The sequence below is a fragment of the Pseudonaja textilis genome, chromosome 15 (genome assembly GCF_049901715.1).
Source record: "Pseudonaja textilis isolate UNSWEBS1 chromosome 15, rPseTex1.2, whole genome shotgun sequence".
NCBI lineage: Eukaryota > Metazoa > Chordata > Lepidosauria > Squamata > Elapidae > Pseudonaja > Pseudonaja textilis.
The window spans coordinates 6,942,531-6,967,000 of record NC_142004.1 but is presented as its reverse complement, the minus strand read 5'-3'; the positions used below and the strand labels follow the sequence as shown (position 1 = coordinate 6,967,000).

Below are 24,470 nucleotides of genomic sequence, written 5' to 3'. Positions count from 1 at the left end.
GAAGAGCGAGAGGGAGAGAGGGAGAAAGAGAGAGAGTGTGAGCAGAGGAGGAGGAGGAGGAAGAGGAGGAGGAGGAGAAGGAGGAGGGCGGAGAGGGCACCCAAGCGCCGCCGGCCGGCCTGGCTCCCTCGCTTGCCCGCCTGCCTTCCCTCCCTCCCTCCCGCTGGGCTCTGGGCCGCCCCGTCGCGGCCCGCCTCCACTTATAGCACCCCGAACCGCCAGCCAGCCACACCGCCGGCTGGCCAGCGGCGTGCGCGCCTCGGAGGGCCGCCTGGAACGCGCGAGCAAAGCGGCCGGGGGCGCGTCCCTCGCGGCTGCCCTCTTGCGCTCCCGCTTTTGCGCTCGGCCAAGTTCGAGCCGGAGCGCGCACGTCCCACGCGCGCTCCCCTTTTCTCTCCCCCCCCCCACCGCCTTCCTCCTCCTCCTCCTCCTTTCTCCCCCGCCCCCTTAGGCTCCGGGCTCCCGGCGGCAAAAGTTAGGGGGCAGCGGAGGTCTGCCCTTCCCCACGTCCGACCGGGCGCTCTTCTTCTCCCCGGAGCGGAACCCGTTCACTCCGTGCGCGCAGCCGAGGCTTGGGGGGTTGCGCGCTGTTTCTCCCTTTTCTCCGCCCAGCTGAGGCGCGCTCCCCTCCCACGGCTTCCAGTGCGCGTTCCCAGCGGGAAGGGGGAAAGGAAGGGGAGGGCGCGGCGGCGCGCCTTTTGCCTCTTCCAGGGAGCGCGCACCGCGGCTCTTGCCTGGTTTCCTTGCCTCCAAGGAGCTTGCTCCGCTCCGCTCTCTCCCTCTCCCTCTCCCTCTCTCTCTCTCTCTCGGCCTCCCCAGCCTAGAGGGGAAGAGGCGAGGAGGCGGCCAGCAATGTGCTCTCACAGCCGCCGCCGCCGCCGGGCGAGGCTGGTTACCCCCCCCCCCGCCCCCCCAAACTTGTTCGCCTCTCTTTCTCCCGGGCTTGGCTGCGAGGCTGCCTCGCCGGGTATCCCCGAGGCCTCCACCAAACCAGTTCGGATTTGATTTTCGCTTTCCTCCTCGCCTTCCTCGGAGATAAGACGGAGAGGAAAGGTGTGGGGGGGGGGGTATAGACACCTTTGCAGGTAAAAACCACCACCCCCCCGGGAATGTTTGACGAGGAGAGCAATTGGGTCTCGGGCGAAAAGAAAGGGAGGGTGGGTGGGTGAGCTGGCTTCTAATATTCCTTTCCATATCTATATCAATGGAATCCTGCCGGACGCATTGGGCTTCCACCAACAGGAGGAGAAGGAGGAAGGGAGGGTCGCTTAGCCCGCAACCCCTTCTTCGCACTGGCCTTGTCCTGATCCTTTGGGCCGAGGCGAGGGAGCTTAGAGACCGAGCGAAAGGGGTCTGAACAGATCCAGAGATTCAGAGGGAGCCAACTTCCGAAAACACCCGCGCTCCCCCGCGTCCCAGCCGGCGTTTAAACTCCCGGCAATCTTATCGGGGCGATCGGAGCCTTGGAATCTGGAGCGAAACGCCTTCCCTGGCAGGCTGGACTCCCGAGGAATTTTAATGGGATTTAATTCTCGTTTTGGAGAGGGGGGAATTTTTTAAAAAAAACAAAGTTCGCCTTTGCGGCGGGAGGAGAACGCGCGATCCACCCTCCGTTTTATTTTAATGTCAAATGCCATTGAAAGATAAGGCGGGGGGGGGGGGTGGCGAGGAAACGAGCCAAGCGTTTTTCCATACATCCCTCCAGCTCCTCTCGCCTCCCCGCCTTCCACCCGCCCCACGTCCAATAATTTCCTACCGCGGTTTCCCCCCGAAAGCCCTTGAAACCCGCTGGCGAGAGAGTTTGTTTTTCCGGCCCTTCGAGCGAAAGCTCCGCGATTTGACATCGGTGGAGGAGACGCCATAATTTTCTCTCCTTCCCGCGATTAAATTTTCTGAGATCGACACTATTTATTCTGCGAGAGAATAAAGGCCAAGGCTATTTTGTTGTTGTTGATGATGATGATGATGGTTATGTGCCATTAACTGGGTGTCGACTTTGAGGATTATTTTTAAGAGTAGTACAATAATTTGCATGGATGGATGGAAGGATGGAGAGAGAGAGAGAGAGAGAGAGATGAATTGAGAGAGAGAGGGAGGGAGGGAGGGAGGGATTGAGAGAAATTGAGAGAGAGAGAGAGAGAGAGAGGAAAGATAGATAGATAGATAGATGGATGGATGAATTGAGAGAGAGAAGGAGGGTGGGAGGGAGGGATTGAGAGGAAGAGAGAGATGAATTGAGGGAGAGATAGATAGATAGATAGATGAATGAATTAGGATAGACAGACAGATAGTAGAGGTGTGTGTGTGTGTGTATTAGTGTGTCTGTGTTTTGTGTGTATGTGTGAAAGTGGGGGAGGGGGGAAAGGATTTTTTCTGAACCTGTTTGGGATCTTCTAAAGAATCCAAGGCAATAAAAAAAAAAACCCTAGAAAGAATTGGATAAAATCCAGGAGAAGCCCTGTTGTTTATTTTCCCTTTCCACCTTCCATTCTTCCAAACACTCCACCACCATTTCCAGGCTCGATTAGGAGGGATTTTTCTGGGCGCCTAATTTTCAGGATATTTTTTTCTTTCTTCATTTGATAGCTACAGCCTCTCAACCTCCATCGCCAATATTTGGGACCAATATTTAGTTCAAAACCCTGCGGGCTTCTCTGCTATTCTCCAGTTCAGAGAAATATTTTGGTTTTTCAAAGGCCTGGGGTCAGCCCTCAAGGTTTCTCTGACCTGCAGCTCTCAGATGGACCCACAATATTATTTGACACATGTTGCTTCTTGTAATCTTTTTGTTAATGTATGAACAGGGGCCGTGCCATTCCTTCCTCTTTTATTTCTTTTCATCCCTTCTGCACAGTGTAAACCACCAACTAATTAATTATTTGTAGCCTGCCTTTATTATTTTTACAAATAAGGTGGCGGACATATCCACCACACCTTCCTCCAACTTTTCCCCCCAACAACAACCCTGTGTGTGTGTGTATATATATATATTAAAAGCTGTGTTTCGGGGGTCTGTAAGAACCGGACTGGCAAAATATGAACACTGCTAACCAGTTTTGCGTGCTAGTTAAGCCTGAAACCCGACTTGGTGCGCAATTAATGGCAGGGAGACAGAACACCGTTTAGAGATCCATCTGTGGATCTCTAAATCCAGCCTAAGATAAATGCACAGAAGCTGGTTTTATTTTTATTATCCTGGTCAGGGATAAAACAAGCCACTTTCGCCTCACTTTAAAAGAAAGGACCCCTTTAAAAAAAAGAGAGAGAGAGAGACAGGAAGGATCACACCCTGCGGCTGAAAAACAACATCTTTGCGATTCTTCATCTCAGATTTTGTGCTAAATTGATTAGCAACTCAGCGATTTCAAAGAGCCTAGACTGGGGTTTTTGATCCCGCTTTAAAGCCTCCTTATAGTTCCTGAGCTAAGGATCCACAAAGCATATTGTGTGAATCCGGAGTACAGGTTCCTGTATTCCTGCCTCTGACACGCTGCGTGCATCCCCCCCCTCCCTTCTCCACGCAGACCTACAGACGCGTGAGTTTGCCCTGGAAACAGGTAAGGCTCGTGGCAAGCTCGCTAATTGACAGGAAGCTGTCATTAAAAGAGTAACAGGCTCTGATAGTTTGATCCCCAGACTTGAGCTAGGCGTAGCTTTGGGGTTGTTTCCCTCATCGGAAGAGGAAAAAAAATATTTATGTTTGCACCCCGGTTTAGATACCTACTTCCGGCGGTGGATTTACTCCTCGGAAACGAAGGAGAGAGCCTCTGATATAAAAGACTCTGGATATCTATTCCCAGGGCAAGGTTACTTAGAGATAACGTGGTACTCCAGAGTTAACTAAAGGTTTACTCAGAGAATCCCGCTTTCTTAAGCAGCAACAGCAGGACTTGCCCAGTGCATTTCTCCTGGTTACCAAACTGGCCTGAGCTGATTCTTTTTCTAGGCTGACCCAACACACTGACCGGTAAATTAAGCCGTAGCAATAGTACACCACGCTCAACCAAGATTTAAAGTTAGCTGCTTGTGTGAATGCAGCTGCAGCTGGATCTGGTGTGTGGGGGGGCATAGATCTGTCAACAAAAACCGTGGGGGATTAATGGGGCAGCGAGGGAGGGGAAAGGTCGCTTCCCCAACCATTTCAAGCCCGGCTTTTCTGGATGCCTGAAGTGTGAGGACGCAGAGACGCAACCTGGGTCCATCCGAAAACAAGCCAACTTTGGCCCCTAGCAGATGTCGTGTCTTTGAGACCACACAACCGTGGTGGAACAGGAAGAAGAAAGAGAAGGAGAAGAAACAGAAGAAGAAACAGAAGAAGGAGAAGAAGGAGAAGAAGAAGAAGAAGAAGAAGAAGAAGAAGAAGAAGAAGAAGAAGAAGAAGAAGAAGAAGAAGAAGAAGAAGAAGAAGAAGAAGAAGAAGAAGAAGAAGAAGAAGAAAGATTCGGGGTACCACGCCTTGATCGTAAGTGTCCCCGACAACGTGTTTTTGGAAGGCGGTTGGATTTCAGCTCCCAGTCGAAGGGACGGCAGCCGAGGACACCCTAAGGGCGCCGGGCTTTGAAGACCGGCCTGGCTGGCTGGACAGCTGGCGCTGGCGCCGTTCAGTCAGGTTTCCTGAGCTTCCGTCCCGTAGCGCGTTGGCTTGGAGGTCAGGAGCCCCCGAAAAGCCGGCCTAATCGGAGAGCCCCCCCTCATTAGTTCCAGAAGCGAACGGCAGCCTTAGGAGCGCAGGGGGGGGGAGGAGGGGGAGCGTCTTTAACCAGAGGTAGGTTAGGTTCCTTATTTGACTTAGGCGAAAGAGCAGGCAGATTGAAGGAAAGGGGGGGTTAAGGAGGGGGAGTTTGTCCCCCATTCAACCCCCTTCGCCCGAATCTCGGCGGGGGAGGGTGGTCCCTAGAGGGGGGGGCAGAGAGCAGAGGACCCCCGGAATGTAGACCCGTGCAAGCGGCCGTGATTTTTTTTTCCCCCTTCTCGCCGCCTTACCTTCCATGTCTCGGGTGACAGCGCTGAAATGCATCCTTCTGCGGGCGGCGGCGGCGGCGGCGGGGGGGTGGTAAGCTTTGCGAAGGCTCCCTCCGGCGAAGGCGGTGCCGGGCTGACAGTCCAGAGCAGGTTCTTCCTCCTCCTCCTCTTCCTCCTCCCCCTCCTCCTCCTCCTCCTCTTCCTCCTCCTCGCTGGCGGGTTCGGCGGCTGCAATCAGAGAAGCGATGCTGAACGCGTTGGCCTTGGGGGACAAGGGGCTCGCCTCGTCCATGGGACGGGGGGCGGGGGGGGAGGGGCGGCAGCGGGGAAGCCCACCCGACGGCGCTCTCCGAGCCCAGTTCAGCGCTCCATGGGCGGCTGCGCCTGGACGCGGCCGCAACGAGTGGCGAGGAAAGGCAAGCAAGCAACGGAAGCTTCCAACGCGGCTCTCCCCTCTCCCTTCACACACACCCCCGCCGCCGCCGCCCGGGGCCCGTCCCTCCCCCCCCCGCCCCTCCCCAGCCCTTCTCCGCTCCCTCCAACCAGTTGGCGGAGAGCGCCGCCGAGCGCGCCTTCGCCCTGCCCCGCCGCCGCCTCCTCCTCCTCCTCCTCCTCGCCTGCACCTCCCGCGCTGGCGGCGGGCAAAGGCAGCGATCCGGAGCCGTTTGCGCCGAGTTCGGGCCCGGTTGGATGCGCAAGCGAGGCTGCGCTCCTTTCTCTTCCCGTAACTCTTGCCCCCAAACGGGACAAACGTTGCCCCGATAACCAAGAAATAGTGGAGTAGAATCATTAAAGGATGGAACGAAATGAAATGTGGATGACAACAACAATTATTATTTTTAAAAAAAACTATTTTAAATCATGAAATTGAATTTTGGAATTGTCCTGAAGTGAGTTGTCCTATGGTGGCTTGTCCCATTCCGTCCCGGGAGGCGAGGACGGGCAGAAGTTAAAACTGGTGCACCCCGCTCTCTTTCCAAAACTTTGCATAGTTTTATTCCTCTGGGTCCCTAGTTCGACCTCGAGCACCCCGGTTCCCTCTTCTATCCCACCCCCCCCACCCCCCCATCCTTCTTGACGCCTCCCGCTTCCTTACAGGGCATGGAAAGGGCCCCCTTTCCCACGCACTGTCCCCTCCGTGCAAGGTCACGGAGAGTGCGCGCGTGTAATGCGCGTGTAAGACAATCTACCTGGGCCCGCTGGTTCTGTTCTATTACTCTCTTTAAGCCGCACCAAAGATTTTAACAAAAGGTAACCGAGTCTGAAGGGAGGGAAAACAAGACAAAAAAAAAGGCTCAGAGAGGACAGAGAAAACAAAAACTCGGCGCTTCGCACCCCCACTAAGGGACTGGCCTTGACTGGAGCACCTTAAAATACTTCCGGTCCCTGGAAGATATCCAGAAATGGGGCAAGAGGCTCCGGATTCCAAGGATGCATTGCTTTCTCAGGTAAGATCTGAGGAGAGAGGACTGGAGGCTAAAACATATGAAGAATGTGGATAGGCAATGAATGGCTGAAATTATAACTTTTGGGATATGTTATGCAAATATCTTGGACTATTGCATCTAGAAAGACTCTAGAAAGAGTGCAGAGAAGAGCAACAAAGAGGATTAGGGGACTGGAGGCGAAAACATATGAAGGGCGGTTGCTGGAACTGGGTATGTACAGTTTGATGAAAAGAAGAACTAGGGGAGACATGATATCAGTCTTCCAATATCTCAAGGGCTGCCCCAAAGGTGAGGGGGTCAAGCTATTCTCCAAAGCACCTGAAGGCAGGACAAGAAGCAACCGATGGAAACTAATCAAGGAAAGAAGCAACCGATAAATTTCCTGACAGTGAGGAGATAATTAATCTGGGGAACGGCTTGGCACCAGAAGTTAGAAAATAGAAGGTTATTAGTATTAGAAGGTTTTGATCTCCAACTTGGCTGGCACGCCTTCACGTGGGATGGAAAATCTAAACAACATTCATATTTCCAAAGGCACCATGTAAGAAATGTGTTGTTCAATATCTGGGGAAAGATTTAAAAGAAAAAAACACTACCCAAAGGTTCCATTGTGGCTATCTACACTGGAAGCAGTCACACATCCAAATGTATGGGATTATGAAAATAATTGTCAGGTATGAAGATTTATTATATGATACTGGAGAGCTTAAAAATAGGGACCAAATACAAATTCAAGGAAAGGAGATAGCATGGTGGCCCTTTGCACAAATACAAACCCATTATATATATAAAAAAGAAATTTAATCAAGGAGAGAAGCAACCGATAAATTTCCTGACAGTGAGGAGATAATTAATCTGGGGAACGGCTTGGCACCAGAAGTTGTGGATGCTCCATCCATGGAAGCTTTTAAGAAGAGATTGAACAACCACTTGTCTGGGATGGTATGGGGTCTCCTGTTTGAGCAGGGGGGTGGACTAGAAGACCTCCAAGGTCCCTTCCAACTCTCAGGCATTCAGTCTCTTATTCCCAAGGCTGGTGCCCTCCAAATGTCATAGCACCCACCGGCATAATCTCTAAGCATTGGCCTTGCTGGCTGGGGCTTAGGAGAGCCAGAGTGCCAGGCACCTGAATGTGTCAGGTAATAGACCATAAAAGTAGACTGAAAGTGAGAGAGAACAGTCTTTGTGGGTGAAGGTAATATCAACTATGGTAGTCAACCCATTTAGGACTCGCTCTAATGTTTCCCTCTCATTAACGTTTTCCTTAGAGGTCAGTTTTGCTAAGAAAGTTCCTAGCTCAAGAAAGGATAATGAATCTACATAACCGTCGTTTTACCTTTCCTATCAGTTGAGCAGATTGTGGGATGAATCGTTATTGTAATTAATTTGCTCATCAGGTTTAATTCTCCCTTCTCAATAAAGTCATCCTCCAACTAATTATCCCTGGCATAAAACAAGGAGTGAGAACAGAGCGATCCCTTGAAGATTATCAGCTTAGGTTTTCCATCGTCCCAACCCACCCTTCAAAAATACTCTTAATTCCTAAAGCCAAAATGGGGGGATGGGGGGGTAAGGGGGGATTGAAATCATAGACATGTGTTGCATGGTTAGATACCACCACCCCCCTTTACTAAAATAACAGAAAAAGAAAGCTTTTATGTCATCCTAGCTTATGTGAAGTGAGACGAGACTGCTTATCTGCTTAATTAAATTCGGATCAGACGCTAAATCTGCCAAACCTCTTTCTACAACTGATGGCATGAATTGAAGATCAGGAACAAGAGCTACGGATTTGGACTGGTATAATTTGGATTAATGGAATTTATTTATTTTTTCCTGCCTAGTCGAGCACAGGCATAAGATGCAGTAGAAATAGGCAGGAAGGTCCTTAAAAGAGTTTTTGTCTAGAGCATTTAACATTAATACAGTATGTTGGAACAGAAAAGAGAGAGAGAAAAAAACAACTGAATTATTATGGTCTCAGACTGGCACAATTAGAACAGCAATGAAAATCCTTCTAATCCATATGCATTTGTATATTTGTTAAACAAATTTATGTAACTGCTCAACTCACACATTAAACAAATCCAGCTGAAAACACACAATTTAAAGCCCAATCTCCACCGCAAATACCAATAAGATCAATGTTAATATTAAGCATAGATAAGGAAGAGTTCTTAGAATGGAAGATCAGGGCTGTGTTGGATTAAAAAAAACACAAAACAACAACAACAGAAAACTAAGTCTAAGAATATTGACATTTTGTCAACCAATGGATCAATATTTTTATTACAGCCACAGACCAGTTTCAACCAATAGAGCTTACAAGCTTATACCTAAATACAAAATAATGCAATGCAATTCAAGCAAACGAGAGAGACCATATCCTTTACTCAGAGGGATATCAAACCATTCATGTATGGCTAAAAAGAGGGAAAACCCACAATTTTCCAATAATTGAATCAAATTCTTCATTGGCCAAGTGTGATTGGACACCCAAGGAATTTGTCTCTGGGGCATAAGCTCTCATGTACATACAAGCAACAAGGGATAAATCCTGATCATAAAATGCTATCCTCATAAATCGTAAGATACAATGCTTGGTGCTAGTCATAGGATACTAAATAAGTGATCAACACAAACCATACGAGGATACTAAATAAAGCAATATAAATTGCAAGAGACAAGCAACAAAGTTATAGTTATAAGAAGATAAGGAGATAGATAATAGAAGAGATGAGGAGAAGAGTAATGCAGCCTTACTAGATAGTTTCAGTGTTGTGGGAATGAGTTGTTTAGCAGAGTGGTAGCATGGGGGGGAAAAAAAACTGTCCTTGTGTCTAGTTGTTCTGGTGTGCAGTGCCCTATAGCATCGTTTTGAGGGTAGGAGCTGAAACAGTTTATGTCCAGGATGAGAAGGGTCTGTATATAATAAAATAGCAATAGGAATAGAATTGGAGTAGAGAGGAGAGGAGGAAGGGACCCTGGAGAAGCAGGAGAACTATATTATTTCAGATAAGTGACTATCTAGTTACTCTTCTTAAAAACCTCCAGTGATGGGAGTGTCCTCGATTTCTGAAGGCAAGCAATTCCACTGATATTTTCACAGCCCTCTTTCTGGTTCCTGCAGTATACAGGCCCTCAATGGAAGGCAGGCTGGTTGCAATTGTGGGTTGTTGTTGTTGTTGTTGTTGTTTTCCTGCAGCCCTAACTATCCTTCGAAGTCCGTCTCTGTCTTGTTTGGTTGCAGTAAGAATGCAAAATTGTTTTAGCCTGCCCGCAGTGGCTCCCACATGCATCCTTTTCCAACCAGGTGTTTTCCCTGGGCCATCTTTTTCTATTTTCCAATCCAACTTTTGGGAATCTTTTCTTCCCCCCACACCTCCATGACCTCCCAGAATGGTGAAGCCTGGTGGATGGATCCACTGAATTGGGGGTGGGGGTTGTTTCACTTTAAGCAGGTCTCCTGGAACTAAAGGACTGCACACCCTCCTGGCATCCAATCTAGAAAATGCACCTCTCTTGAAAAACTGCAGAATGGGAGTGAGGAACGGAAGGGAGGGGAAGGGAAGGGAGCAGAGGGTATTGATTTTGGCATAGAAAGGGGAAGGGCCCTCTTTTCGGAATCTGTCTCGCTGACTGACATCTTCCCAGGACCATGGAAATAAATCTCAAGGACCTAGTTCAGGTATTGGGCAGTTCCACCACCTTCTATGATCTGTCTTTCCCTTCCTAGATCATTGACCCCAATGGAAGTTGAATGAACATTCTGAATTTGTGTCCAGATTTCTTGGTCTACCTCGTTTATCTAACCCAGAAGCTCAAGGATAATGGAAGTCATAGTTGAAAACATCTGGAAGGGACCGAGTGGCAGAAGATAGCTGTAATGCCAATTTTGAGGGGATGCTCTGGTTGTGTTTAGCACTGATGATGTTCCCTAGTTGGATCATGAAATGTCTGCAAGGAAATCAACAAACTCAAACAGCACAGTTCTCCTCCTTCTCCACTTCACAAATCCCATACCCTTCTAGCACTGATGATGTTCCCTAGTTGGGTCAAGAAACGTCTGCGAGAAAACCACCAAACTCAAAAGAGCACCAAGGACCCCTCATTTCAACCCTGAGCCACAAATATTCTCCTTTATACTGAAATATAATTTTATCACATTTTACCTATATCTTAAATTATTGGATGTCATTCCAATTTCATTTTAGACTGTATTTTATCCCAATTCCATTTTAAATTGTATTTTATCCCAATTCCATTTTAAATTGTATTTTATCCAATTCCATTTCAAATGACTGTTATCAAATTTTACTAATAATTTGTTCCTGGAACTCTGCACTGGGATATGGCCCAAAGGCTAATCAATCAATCAATGTAATGTAATATTCTCCTTTACAGGTAAACCCAGAAATGATTAATGCTGGAGATAATGATCACATTCACACAATACATAGGACAACAGTGCTCCCCTTCCTGCTCCTGCCCCCAGAAAAATCCCACCGGCCTAAAACTCTTCACCCTTCTGGAATTTAATCTAACAAATAGTGTAACTTCAGCCTGGGACCTTCAAACGGGGAAGGAGAAGATATAAAAAATGGTTTGAGAGTTCCCATTTTTGAAGATTATTGCCCAAGCATCATCACCAGAAGGACATCTAGGAGGAGAACATGATCCATGGGGCTCAGCTTCCTCCCCAAAGAAAAGACTTGGGGGGAAGAGAGCAGAAGAGAAGCAGCTGCCCCAAAACTACCTTCTAGTGTGGGCTGTATATTGTTTTGTGGGCTATACTGTTTCAACTTCCAGTCATCCCTTTCGTGCTTCTTCACCAGGAAATTCATAGCATCCTATTTATAGGGTATGTTTTCCCAGGGAAGAAGATCAGGAGGAACAATTTGTTAGAAAACCAAGGTTGGGCTCTGCTTCAAAATAAAAATAAAAATGTTCCATCCAAGGACGAGGCATTGGACCTTGGGATGAAAGGCAATGCTTCTGTAAACATAGGTAATCCTGTAGAAGAGTAGGGGGAAGAAGAGGAGGAGGAGGAGGAGGAGGAGGAGGAGGAGGAGGAGGAGGAGGAGGAGGAGGAGGAAGAAGAAGAAGAAGAAGAAGAAGAAGAAGAAGAAGAAGAAGAAGAAGAAGAAGAAGAAGAAGAAGAAGAAGAAGAAGAAGAAGAAGAAGAAGAAGAAGAAGAAGAAGAAGAAGAAGAAGAAGAAGAAGAAGAAGAAGAAGAAGAAGAAGAAGAAGAAGAAGAAGAAGAAGAAGAAGAAGAAGAAGAAGAAGAAGAAGAAGAAGAAGAAGAAGAAGAAGAAGAAGAAGAAGAAGAAGAAGAAGAAGAAGAAGAAGAAGAAGAAGACTGTGGGATCCTTGGTGCTCTTTGAGCTTGGCTGTTTTCTTGCAGACATTTCACAACCCAGCTAGGAAACACCATCATTGTTGGCACCAAGAACCCCACACTAAATCAAGTCCCCAAGCAAACTGTTGCAGTGCCCCCCCAACCCCAAGATGTATGGACTTCAACTCCCAGAATTCCCTAGCCAACATTGGTGGATTCAACTTCCAGCCTGCTGCCTGGGGAATTCTGGGGGTTGAATCCATAGAAAGATGGAAGTTTTTCCACCAAACCTTTCCCCCTCTTTCTTAAACTTTTATCATCCATAATTCCCTGGCTGCTTTTTAAATAGGGAAACAGGCCAGGGAGGACTAGCTGAATTCTGTAGCAATTATTATTCTTAATATCAGCAATCTTTGTAACATTAAAGTCCGGTTTCTATGCGTACAGACAGTTGTGTGGTTATTTTGCTATTGCTGTGTGTCCAGTGTTGTTGTCGTTATGGTGTTAAATCGAAGTTTGCCCTTCCCTCACTCTTAAAAGACACCTCCACACAGAGAAAGAATAACTTCGCCATTTTACGTTTATGTTATTTATTACATTTCTGCACTCCCATCACACCCGAACGTCCCTGGGCAGTTTACAACCCCACAAACCTAATATTTTTAAAAATATATCTAGCAGGATCACTGATCTACTCATTCTGAAGCCAGTCCCCTTGAATTCAAGGAGTCTGGATCCAAACGGAATCAGAACTGGAGTATCTCAATTGAAAAGGAAAGCATATTGGCTTGAACACGGGTCTTAAGGTTACGTCTGGATTTTTCTAGATCCAGTTTTATTTAGGAGAAGGAAAGTCATGTTTAGTTCTGCATTCAAAGAGAAAGTCCCTTTAATATTATTCCACTTTGGGTTTTTTTTTTTGCCAAGTTTCAAACTCTCTTACAAGCTGCCTCTCTTTCCAACAGTCTGCAAACTCGCTAAGAGAACACGTGTACCCAATGCAAGTCTGTACTGAATAGAATTCCATGCTTGGGGATAACAAAGTTGTTATGGGGATTCGCTTCGTCCTGCAATTCCCAGCTCAACTCCTTAAAACAAATTAGCAAAACAATTCTGGAAAACTCCGGAAGCCCAAGCCAATTTTGTCACTCAGACTGGAAACCTGGATTGTCCTTACACCAGAACTCTCTCCGGCACCTGCGGAATCCCACATGCGCCTTTATGCCCCCAAATCCAACGAGGTTTCCACCCGGCTGAATTTTAGTTCAACAAAAATGCTACTTTAAAAAAAAAGTGGACTCCCACTTTTAAAATAAATTGGAAGACAAGAATGGCGGTTTGACTAGTTTGGACCCGTGAGGAAGTTCTACCAAGAGAGCCACCACAAACAAATAATAATATAGTATAGTATAGTATAGTATAGTATAGTATAGTATAGTATAGTATAGTATAGTGCATAATAGAATAGAATAGGAGTATAGTATATTATAGTACAGTACAGTATAGTATAGTATAGTATAGTATAGTATAGTATTAGTATAGTATAGTATAGTATAATAATATAATATAATATAATATAATATAATATAATATAATATAATATAATATAATATAATATAATATAATATAATATAATATATAGTATTTTATAGTATATTATAATATAATATAGTATTATATAGCGATATATAGTATAATATAATATTAATATAATATACTTATTGTTAAATTGTATTATAAGTATATTATATTAAGTATATTGGAACATTACCAATAAAACGAACTTTTAAAAAACAAAATGCCTAATATATCTTTATTTAAAGCCAAGACCATTGTATTGACTTCCACATAGTGTGCTGCCCGTTTTATCTCACTAGGAAATCTACCCGACTGAGCTTTTTGCCGTTTGCAGAAGAGCTAAAAAAAACCCCTTTTTTTGCCCCCCCAATCCGGGGGCAGTTTTTTTTTTTCCCAAAGAGAAGCTACCCTGGACAGGAGCCTTCTTATTCCAAAGTCTAGCTTTAAAAAATAAAAAATAAAAGAGAGTGAGACAATCCCTACCCTACTTTAAGGATCGGGGTCGGCAAACAAAGAGCGAGGTTAAAGGCGGGAGACTTACGGTAAGAGACCCTCTTGATCCGACCCCTCCGCCGCCCCCCAAATAAACTTTCGCTTCCAAGTTTCCCCCACCTGGATAATCCCCCGTCTTCCTTCGGCTGGTCTGTCTCCCGTTCCTCCGGGGGGGGGAGGCGCCGCTACACACACGCACACGCACACGCACGCGAATAACACCTCTCCGCCTTGCTTGCGTCGTTTTGCGGGTGGCTACACCCACCCCAGCCCAGAAACGGGGAGCAACTGCGCAATTCCGAAGAACCAGATTTCCAAGTTGCCTGGTTCGCTTGCTTCCCTCCCTCCCTCCCTCCCCCGGGCGTTATAACCCCTCCCCGTTTTAAGTAAGGGGTGGGGTGGGGGTCACAAGGGAGCCCCTAAAATATTGGACCGGGTTTTTCTCCAACGAGGACCTTTCCTCCCAGAAACACCGCAGGACTCTCCTTTCCACCTACCCGAACGTGGCTGTGGACTTTGGGCATTTTAGTCGTCCAGCATTTCTAGAAGAGGCTGACTTATGGGAATGTGGGAAAAGGGAAACCTGGAAAACTGTAGGAGGGAGGGGGGGCAGGACGGGTAAAATATTGGTGTGGTGGGGGGCACAAGTGATTTGGATTTAGGCTGGGATGTACCAATAAAGAAGAATATTTGTAGCTCAGGGTTATTGTTTTCTCGTACACGTTTCATTACCCAACTAGGTAACATAATCAGGACTAGGAGGAGGAGGGGGACTGTGGGGTCCTTGGTGCTTTCTGAGCTTGGTCGTTTTCTTGCAGACATTTCATGACCCAAACCATAACACCATTACTTGTTTGGGTCATGAAACTTCTGCAAGAAAACCCAAAGTGGGATGTTTTAGACTTAGAATCATTTTATCGTAACTTTGACGGCATACTTTAAAATGGAATTTCGTTGCATAACAATCTTCAAAGGTCTCCACCTCTAAGATACGCTACATAAACAAGACAAGACCGATAAATACAAAATTATGCATATATCCACATATATTTACGGATGGGTGGATGGATGGATGGATGGATGGAAGGAAGGAAGGAAGGAAGAAAAGAAGGAAGGGAAAAGGAAAGGGAGGGAGGAAAAGGAAAGGGGGAAAGGGAGAGAAGGAAGGGGGGAGAAAAAGGAAAGGTTGCAGCAAGGAAGGAAAAAGAAAGGAGAGAAATAGAAAAAAAAGAAAACGAAGGAAAGAAAGGGAGGAAGGGGGAAAAAGATAGTTTGCCAAGTAGGCAGGCAATTTAAATTATGGGTTTTTTATTTGAACGTGTTTGACGCTGTAAAATATCAATAGTTTGGTCTGTGGAACATCTCCAGAAAGAGACATTTTGTGCCCAAATAATCCCCCCCCCCCCGCTTAAAACCTATTGATTAGCCCGGAGAGAGAGTAGGAGCCACAGAGGCTGGTGCAGACTCTATAAGAAGCCGTGGGGTGCTCAGGAAAGAGACTTGATCCACCCAAACAGGTAACAAGAAATCTATTGGTTTGATAGCAGGGAGAGCTTTAAAGCCACAGCTAGGATTTAATCCGATTTTTTTTTTTTAAAAAAAAGCACATCTTCCAGCAGTTTCCAAATAGGTTGCACCAACAAAGGCTTCAGTGTTGGAACTCAACAAGCAGATGGAATGGGGCGCAAACCTTCCCGAATAAAACAGATCGCATTTAATTCAGGGCCGCCTCGATATTCCAAGAATAGCTACTCCTAGTTGGATGCAGGACAAAATAAAAAAAGTTTGTGAAAAAGCCACAACTTGTTCCCACATCGGGTTGCCGCATCCTAAATCGGCGCCAGAAGAGGAAATAGCTTGATCTAGTCTAGAATCGGCTGCATTATCTCTGTAGAAAAAGTGACGGAGTGAGAGGAACGTTGTCCAATGCCAATCAGAATGGCCTGCTGTGCAGGATCGCAGCCTCATCCTATACCCTTTGCTCAGATTCCATTGTGTGGGGTTTCTCCACCCGACCCCATTCAGCCTTTGGCCCTGAGATGGTGAGTTCTAGTCCCAGCTGGGTGACTTTGGGCCGATCACTAGGAGGTTGGGAGTTCTAGTCCTACCTTAGACACAAAAGCTGGCTGGGTGACTTTGGGCCAATCAGGAGGAGACTGGGAGTTCTAGTCCCATAGCTGGCTAGGTGACTTTTGAGCCAGTCCCTCTCTCTCTCAGCCCAACCTATCTCACAGGGCTGCTGTTGTGGGAGAAATGGGAGGAGGAAGGTGTGCTGAATATGTTTGCTCCCTTGGGTTATTGGTAAAAAATAATAAAGGCAAGATAGATAGAAGAAAGAAAGAAAGAAAGAAAGAAAGAAAGAAAGAAAGAAAGAAAGAAAGAAAGAAAGAAAGAAAGAAAGAAAGAAAGAAAGAAAAAGAAAGAAAGAAAGAAAGAAAGAAAGAAAGAAAGAAAGAAAGAAGAGATAGATATATAGATAAGAGAAATAGATAGAGATAGATGGTAGATACATAGATAGATAAATAATAGAGATAGATAGAAAGATAAATGATTGATAGATAGATAGAGATAGATGATAGAGATAGAAATTAGATAAATGATTGATAGATGATAGAAAGATAAGAGAGAGAGAAAGACAAAAAAGAGAAAGGGAGAAACAAAGAGAGAGAGACAAGATAGATGATAGAGATAGATTAGAAAGAAAGAAAGAAAGAAAGAAAGAAAGAAAGAAAGAAAGAAAGAAAGAAAGAAAGAAAGAAAGAAAGAAAGAAAGAAAGAAAGAAAGAAATTCGTGGTAACCCCGGAGCTGGTTCCCCGGTTAGCTCTTGCGCGGGAGTGGCGGGTTTTTCGGAACTCCGGCGAGGATCCCGATGGAGAGACTGTCGAGGCTTATCGGAACTGGGGTCTCTCGGGTCAGAGAAGGGTGGCTGGGGGAGGAAGGGCTACCTTTTTCATTTTTAAGCGAGAGAGAAAAATGAGGAAACGGAGAAGAAGAAGAAGTTTGAGGAAAAGAAAAAAAGAAAAAAAGCACTAGGTAATTTTAATCGCCCGCATCCTATGTAATGTATATATATACCCACCGCTACCTATCACGCCCCCTGCCCGCCAAGAGACCTGAAGAGCCCCCACTCCACTCCAAAAACCAGCCTTTAAACTCCCCTTTTTTTTTTTATTCTGGGGGGCGAGGGGGGTGTTCTTTTGCTGCTCCAGGAAGGAAGAAGGACCGCTGTTTCCCAATATTGCGGGGTTTTCCTGGCCTTTTCGTGCTTGATGCTCCGGGACAGCATCGCCTCTTCGTCCATAAAACGAAGTAGGAAGACTTCGGCCTGTTTTTGCCCTGCCTGCATCGGGATGTCCGTTTGCAATTTCGGGCTTTTGAGGACGCCGGGTTTAGCGAAGCTGGTCGCCAGGTTTCAAACGCCACCCTAGACGCGCTTTTGGCTTTGCAATAATGCCCGCCTAGCTCCTGGCCGGTTTTCCTGCCGAAAGTGGAGCGCTCTTCCCTTTTGGAGAGATGCTTTTTCAAAAATATCTGGCTCTGAGAAGCTAAGTGAGGGATAAAGAGCCGCAATTGTCACATCTTCTGGGTCTGGGCGGGATCCAGACCGAAGCTGGGAGTCTTAGAAGCTCGTCTGGGGGCTTAAAGCAAAGTTTATGCGAGCTAAATTGTTTTCTTCCTTTCTTCTTTCCTTTCTATTTCGTTTTCCTTCCTTCTTTCCTCCCTCCCTCCCTCCCTTCTTTCTTTCCTTTCCTTCCTCTCTCTCTTTCTTTTCCTTCTTTCCTTCTCCTCCCTCCCCTTTACTTCCTTTCTCTCTCCCTTTCTCCTTCTTTATCTCCTCTCTTTCTCCCTTTTCCTCCCTCTCTCCCTCTCCTTCCTTTTCTGACTTCCCTGTTCAATGGCATTTTCACAATTTTCCAGCTTCGCCTAGCCCTCATTGTGAGATATTCTAATCTAAACCCACGCTGGCATTATTGCTATTTTACATATTGGTAGGACGGTGGTTGCAATCAATTAACGCAGGAAAAACCAACAAATACCATACAGCTATATTATCCCTAACCGTCTCTATGTCAGAGGGCGGGGAGAATTTGTCTCCGTCCTTCTCCTTTCCAAGGACTTTAAGACCAGAAAGGCGGCTGTAAAATCGCTGGACACCCCCCTGCTAAAAAAAAAATCAGTCCGTCCACATGATCCTCCCGTCTCTTCGTTGACGCGGCTTCGGTTTGAAACGTCACAAACGCGTTTTATCCCTAGACAAAAAAGCACTTTAGGAGTGTATACATACTTATCCCTGACGTTCAAATCCGCTCTGGTTATTTCGTTGTCAATTTTCGACTCAATTTATTTTCACTGAATTAACTTGGCTGCGTTTTTTGGGGTAGCGAAACGAAATAAATAAGCCGGGAGCGGAGATGTTGGGGGAAGGCCGATGAAAGATGGATGGAAAAAAACACACACCAAGGTGCAAGGATGGAATATTATTTATTGAAATTAGAGGGGAAGCAGATACATTGAAATAAATAATGAACAAACAAACCTGTATAAGAAGGAATTATACAAACAATTATACACTCATAATTGATAAATAAATGCAAATAAGCAAATACTTATTGAAAAGTATACATTTCTAATTGATAAATACATAAAGCATAAGCCAATAATTATAAGTAATTAAACATTTATAACGGATAGATAAATGAACATTTCAACGTTCGGCCACTTTTGCGAAAACGGAACAAGCCGGCTCTGTTTGTTGTCGGGAGTGTTAAAACTTCTTCCCCGATTGCTTCGAATCTGGACTTCGAAAATATCCTTAAAGGGGCTGCCCTGCCCCTCCTCCCCCCTCCCCTCCCCCCCCCTTCCCGCTTGGCTTGCTAAGTAAGCCCGCGCACATCTCTGCCCCCCCATTCCCTTGTTTAAAAATAAAATAAAATAAACTTGGGAGTAAAAAAAAGCAAAGGGGGCTGTTGGGACGGAAAGGGCCAGACGCTATGGGGGAGGGGGGGAGGAATGGACGGGATGGGGAGGGGGTTGCCGTAGAAATGAGGAAGAGGGGTGCGGAATTTCTGTTGGCGTACCCCTCCCGTTCAACCTGCACGATGAATGTGATTATCCCGCCCGCCCCCCAGCCCGCAGAGAGCCCCCCATTTGGTGGGGAGGGGGGTGGAAAGCAGGGGTAAGAGTCTTCCTACCTTCTCCCTGGAAAGGAAGAGCTAGGGGTCTACCCCCCCCCACTCAAGCAGTGTCGGATTAAGGCTCACTGGTGCCCTAAGCACTGACAAATCTTGGTGCCCCTCGCTCTTTTGTGCATACTGTACAAACGAAGCCAAGCTTAGGCTACATAAAAGTTTTTGGGGTGCCCCCTTTGGGTGCCCTAAGCAGGTGCTTGCTCTGCTTAATGGTTAATACACCACTGCCCCCAAGCCAAGCCTCGCGGTCTTCCCATGGCCCCCACTGGCCCCCCAATACTACTACTACTACTATTATTATTATTAGTAGTAGTAGTAGTAGTAGTAGTAGTAGTATCATTATTATTATTAGTAGTAGTAGTAGTAGTATTGGTATTAGTATTTTTAGTATTGGTATTAGTATTATTAGTATTAGTATTATTGATATTAGTATTTAGTATTACTATTAGTATTACTATTACTAATACTATAATTAGTATTATTAGTTAATCTTCCATTTGATTCACAGTCTGGACCTGGTAAAAACTTAACAGTTCAAGTCCTAACCCAGGACCTAAGAACTATTAAAGTAGATTATTATTATTATTATTATTATTATTATTATTATTAGTAGTAGTAGTAGTAGTAGTAGTAGTAGTTAATCTTTTGTGAGATTCACAGCCTTTGGGGCTGGTTGATAGCTCAACAGGAATCTAGGAATATTGTTGTTGTTGTTGTTTATACTTTTTATTTTATAACAAATCCATCTTTCAGTTATACAGTGTTGACTGGGTAGTATATCTTGTGCAAACATTTATGTTTAATATACCTTTCTTACAATGATTACATTCACGTTAAAAATGGCTCAGCCTTATCTCCCTTATCATTATGACAATATTGAACTTCTTACTTTATTTTCCAGCCATGTATAAAATAAATCCCATATCATACAATATTCCACTTCTTCTTGTCCTTTAACTGCCAATGTTCATCTATTCATTTCCGCGCATTTTAAGACTTTCGTGGTCGCCTCTTTTGCACCCCCCCCCCCCGCCTCCAATACTTGAGAGTAACCATTTACTCCGTGTTGACCTAAATAACAACCCCGAGGGGCAGGCTGACCTAAGAGAGGCGGGGACCGCAAAGACCCCCTCTGGGTGCCCCTGAATTCGGGTCTCCCAAACCGAAGGCAGGGTTAAAACGAGGGGCGTGGGGGGGGGGGCAGGCGAGAAGAGCCCAGGAGGTAGCACAGACATGGCACGTGCATCAAGGCATGTCTTACGTGCGGGGAAGAGGAGAGCCCCGTCCACGCAGGAAAACAAAGGCTCGCTTTTGCTTGAAGGGAGAGAAATCCCATCCAGAAGAGAAATGCCAGAAGCTTGAATTTCAAGCCGGCTTGCCGACCGCCCCCTCCCCTCCCCGGCCTTGCCAACGGCGGGAGGTGCCCCTTCCAGGCCGGCGCCATCGCTCAGCGCTGGGCTCAACCCCGCTTAGTCCGCGCTCGGCCCTTGAGCCCAAGGATAAATTCGCTGCTGCGCTTCAAGTATAGATGCCTCTGGCCACGTCCGACTTCCAGAAGTCCGCTCTGACCTTGCGGGGGGGGGGGGGGGGCTTAGGCTTCTGAGAGAAGCCGGCCTGCCTACCTTCTCCCCTTCCCCTTCCCTCTAAGACCTATCCATCCATCCATCCATCCATCCATCTCTATCTTATATCTATCTTTTCGCTATATCTATATTATATCTCTACCTACCTACCTACTGTATCTATAGTATATCTATCATCTCTATATTATATCTCTATCTCTCTGTCTATCTGTTTGTCTGTCTATCTCTGTCTATCTATCTATCCATCCAACCATCCATCCATCCATCTTTATCTTATATCTATCTATCTTATCTCTATATCTATATTATCTCTATATCTATATCTATCTATCCATCCATCCATCCATCTCTGTCTTATATCTGTCTATCTTATCTATATCTATCTATATTATATCTCTACCTACCTTCCTACCTACTGTATCTATATTATATCTATCATCTCTATATTATCTATCTATCTATCTATCTATCTATCTATCTATCTATCTATCTATCTATCCCTCCCTCCCTCCCTCCCTCCCTCCCTCCCTCCCTCCGTGTGTGTGTGTGTGTGTGTGTGTGTGTTTGTAGAGGAAGAAAAAGGTGGCTTTTTGTTGAAGGAGAGAGCCACCCCTTCTACACAACGCATGTCTCACCCCTCCAGGTATAAATCTTGGCTGGTAGGCGGGGCGTGACAGGCAGGCGACACGCTAGATTGCTGCCCCACAAAACCCCCAACAACTCCAGACTGTTTGTGTGCAAATACTTTCGCTTCCACGCCTCTGTTGGGCTACACTTGCTTTCTGTCTTCCACATCAACCTCCGAGCAGAACCTTTTCAGGACATCTGTGGGTTAATCAATCCATCAGTCAATTAATCAATCCATCAAATAGCCTGTTACTTAAGACACCCAGACAGAGTCAATACCCATGAAAAGAAGTGCGGAGGGTTCCTGGATTTTTTTAGTGCCCCGTGTGAGTCCTGCTAATACTTCCTTGTAATTTCCATGAAGATAATGCTAGCGGGGGTCAACGTTTTGTAGTGTTGTTTATTGGTTAGGTTTAATTTGTTTGTTAGGCTGCCAGGAGTTCGGCAGTTCATTTCCAATTGGCTCCAGGTTGACTCAGACTTCCATCCTGCCGAGGTTGGTAAAACGAGGACCCAGACTGTTTGGGGGTGAGAGGCTGACTTTGTAAACTGCTTAGAGAGAGCTGAAAAGCACTGTGACGAGGTATACAAGTCTTAAGTGTTATTGCTAGTTTCCTTCCTTCCTTCCTTCCTTCCTCCCTCCTTCCTTCCTTTCTCCCTTCCCTTCCCTTCCCTTCCCTTCCCTTCCCTTCCCTTCCCTTCCCTTCCCTTCCCTTCCTTCCCTTCCTTCCTTCCATCCATCCATTTATCCATCCATCCACGGTGCATAGTGGTTAGAATACAGTATTGCAGGCTAACTCTGCCCACAGCCAGGAGTTCGTTTTTCACTGGCACAAGGTTGATGTGGCCTTCCATCTTTCCAAGGTGGGTAAAAGGAGGACTCAGATTGTTGGGGTTTGCAAGAAGCTGACTCTATAAACCACTTAGAGAGGGGCTGTAAAGCACTGTGAAGCGGTATACAAGTCTAAGGGCTGTTGCTATATGAACACGGTTGTGAAGGGAATCTGGCTTCCCCACTGACTTTGCTTGTCAAGAGGTTACCAAAGGGGATCACATGATCCCAGGACACTGCAACCGTCATAAATATGAGCCAGTTGCCAAGCATAGGAATTTTGGCCACATGGCCACAGTGATGCTGCAACGGTCATAAGTGTGAAAAATGGACCTAAGTCACTTTTTTCAGTGCTGTTGTAACTTTGAACGGTCAGTAAATGAACTCTTCTTAAGCCGAGGAGTATCTGCATTGGTGCTATCTTTGCTTTCCTTTGCTGCAGTGGTTCTACTTCTACTTGCAAGTCATTTTTTAATTGGTTTTCTACTAAATGCATTTCTTAGTGCTTAAGGAACATCATGTTGTCTGGGTCAGGGGTCACCAACCATTTGGACCTCAGGGACCACCAAGCTGATCACTTTCCTACCGATAGATTATTCTTTATTTGGGATCGCAGGGTACCGTCTCCAGCTCCATTCTCGGGGAGAGAGAGATAGAGAGACGTTTGGCTTCATGCAAGGAAAGCAGCAGAAGCTGCAGAAGTCTTTCTTTCTCTCCCCCAAACTCTGCCAGAAATGAGTCTTTGTGGGGCTTGTCGTGCCAGCACAGCCTCTTGGACCAGGAGGCCTTGCAGGGTCCCAAAGACTCATTCTGGTGGAGTTTGGGGGAGAGAAAGGAAGACTTTTGCTGCTTTACTTGTGTGCAGCCAAAAGCAGAAGAAGAAAGAAGTGGGAAGAAGCAGCCCGGTGGCCAGGCCAGGTGTGTGGGGTGAATAGGGCAAGTTCCCCCACTCCTCCCTTTCCCCCCTCCCCTCACTATCTTGTACAAATATCAAGGGAGAAAGAGGACAACCTTGTCTTGTGCCTTTTCTTATATTAATAGGATCTGTAAATTCTCCCTCCATCATTACCTTAGCTGTTTGTTCATTATAAATTGCTTCTATTGCCTGAATAAATCTTCTAGCAAAGCCCATCTGTTCCATTAAAAGTAACATAAATCTCCAATTCACGTTATCAAATGCCTTTTGAGCATCTAAAAATATCAAAGCCATTTGCTTTTCAGGATGTGCCTCATAGTATTCCAAGGTGTCCAGAATTACTCTCATATTGTCTCTGATTTGTCGCTTTGGCAAAAACCCATTTTGGTCTGGGTGGATAAAGTTATTCAAGTACTTTTTAAGTCTTTCTGCTAATATTGAAGCAAAAATTTTATAATCTGCATTTAGTAAAGAAATCGGTCTATAATTCTTGATTTGCAGTAGGTCCGCCTCCTCTTTTGGAATAAGTGTAATGTAAGCCTCTGACCATGTTTTAGGTATCATCTTTTTTAACATAACTTCATTCATAACTTCTAACAGTGGAATACACAGTGATTCTTGAAAGATTTTATAAAATTCTACAGGAAACCCGTCTGGACCTGGTGCCTTTCCATTATTTTGTTTCTTAAGTGCTTGACTTAACTCCATCATTGTTATATTACTTTCTAGCATTTCTTCAATCTCTTTAGGTATCTTAGGTAGATTTGCATTCTGTAGGTATTGTTTAACTTTCTCCTCATCAATGTCTTCTTTCTTATACAAATGCTTATAAAAATCATAAATAATCTCTTTTTTTCTTTGCTGCCATAACAAATTTTACCTTGGTCGTCTATTAACTGCGTGTATTTTCCTCGACTCTTTCTCCTTTCTCAATTTGTATGCTAGCCATCTACCTGGCTTATTTGCATCCTCAAAATAATTCTGTTTAGCATTCCTAATTTTCTGTGCCAGTTCTTCTTTCTCTATTAAATCCATTTTATGTTTAGTTATATCCAGTTTCATTTTAACATCTTTTCTGTGTGGCATTTTCTGTAATTCTTTTTCAAGTCCCTTATATTCATCATCCAAGGCTTTAAGAGTTCGCCTTTTCCTGCTGTTCTTTTTCTTGTATAGTCTATTATCAAGCCTCTAACATAGGCCTTCATTGTGTCCCAAACATTCTGTATTGAGGTGTCTTCTTTTCTGTTCTCTTTAAAGAAGAAGGCCAATTCTTTCTCCATCCATTGTATAAATTCCTTATCCTTTAAAATAGAATTATTTAATGTCCATCTCGATCTTTTCCTTTGTCCCTTCCATTCAATTGTCAATGGGTTATGGTCAGCCCAAGTACTTGTTTCAATATTTACTTCTTGAATACTAGACATTAAATCTGTTGAGATCCAAATCATATCCAGTCTGGACCATGATAGATGCCTATTTGAATAGAACGTAAATTGCTTAGATT

At 45.4% G+C, this 24,470-nt stretch overlaps 2 protein-coding genes across 3 annotated transcripts in view; one reads left to right on the top strand and one right to left on the bottom strand.

Moving 5' to 3' along the window:
* TBX1 (T-box transcription factor 1) overlaps positions 1 to 5,437 on the bottom strand; it is a 36,337-nt gene extending 30,900 nt beyond the window's left edge. Inside the window, exon 1 of one of the 2 annotated variants that reach the window (XM_087913380.1) lies at positions 4,984 to 5,437. In XM_087913380.1, coding sequence (XP_087769506.1) covers positions 4,984 to 5,254 — 271 coding nt within the window. In that variant the 5' untranslated portion in view covers positions 5,255 to 5,437. The remainder of the gene's footprint in view (positions 1 to 4,983) is intronic. The other variant, XM_087913381.1, reaches the window with a different exon arrangement.
* GNB1L (G protein subunit beta 1 like) overlaps positions 1 to 24,470 on the top strand; it is a 195,262-nt gene that overhangs the window by 73,626 nt on the left and 97,166 nt on the right. The gene's annotated exons all lie outside the window — the stretch shown is intronic.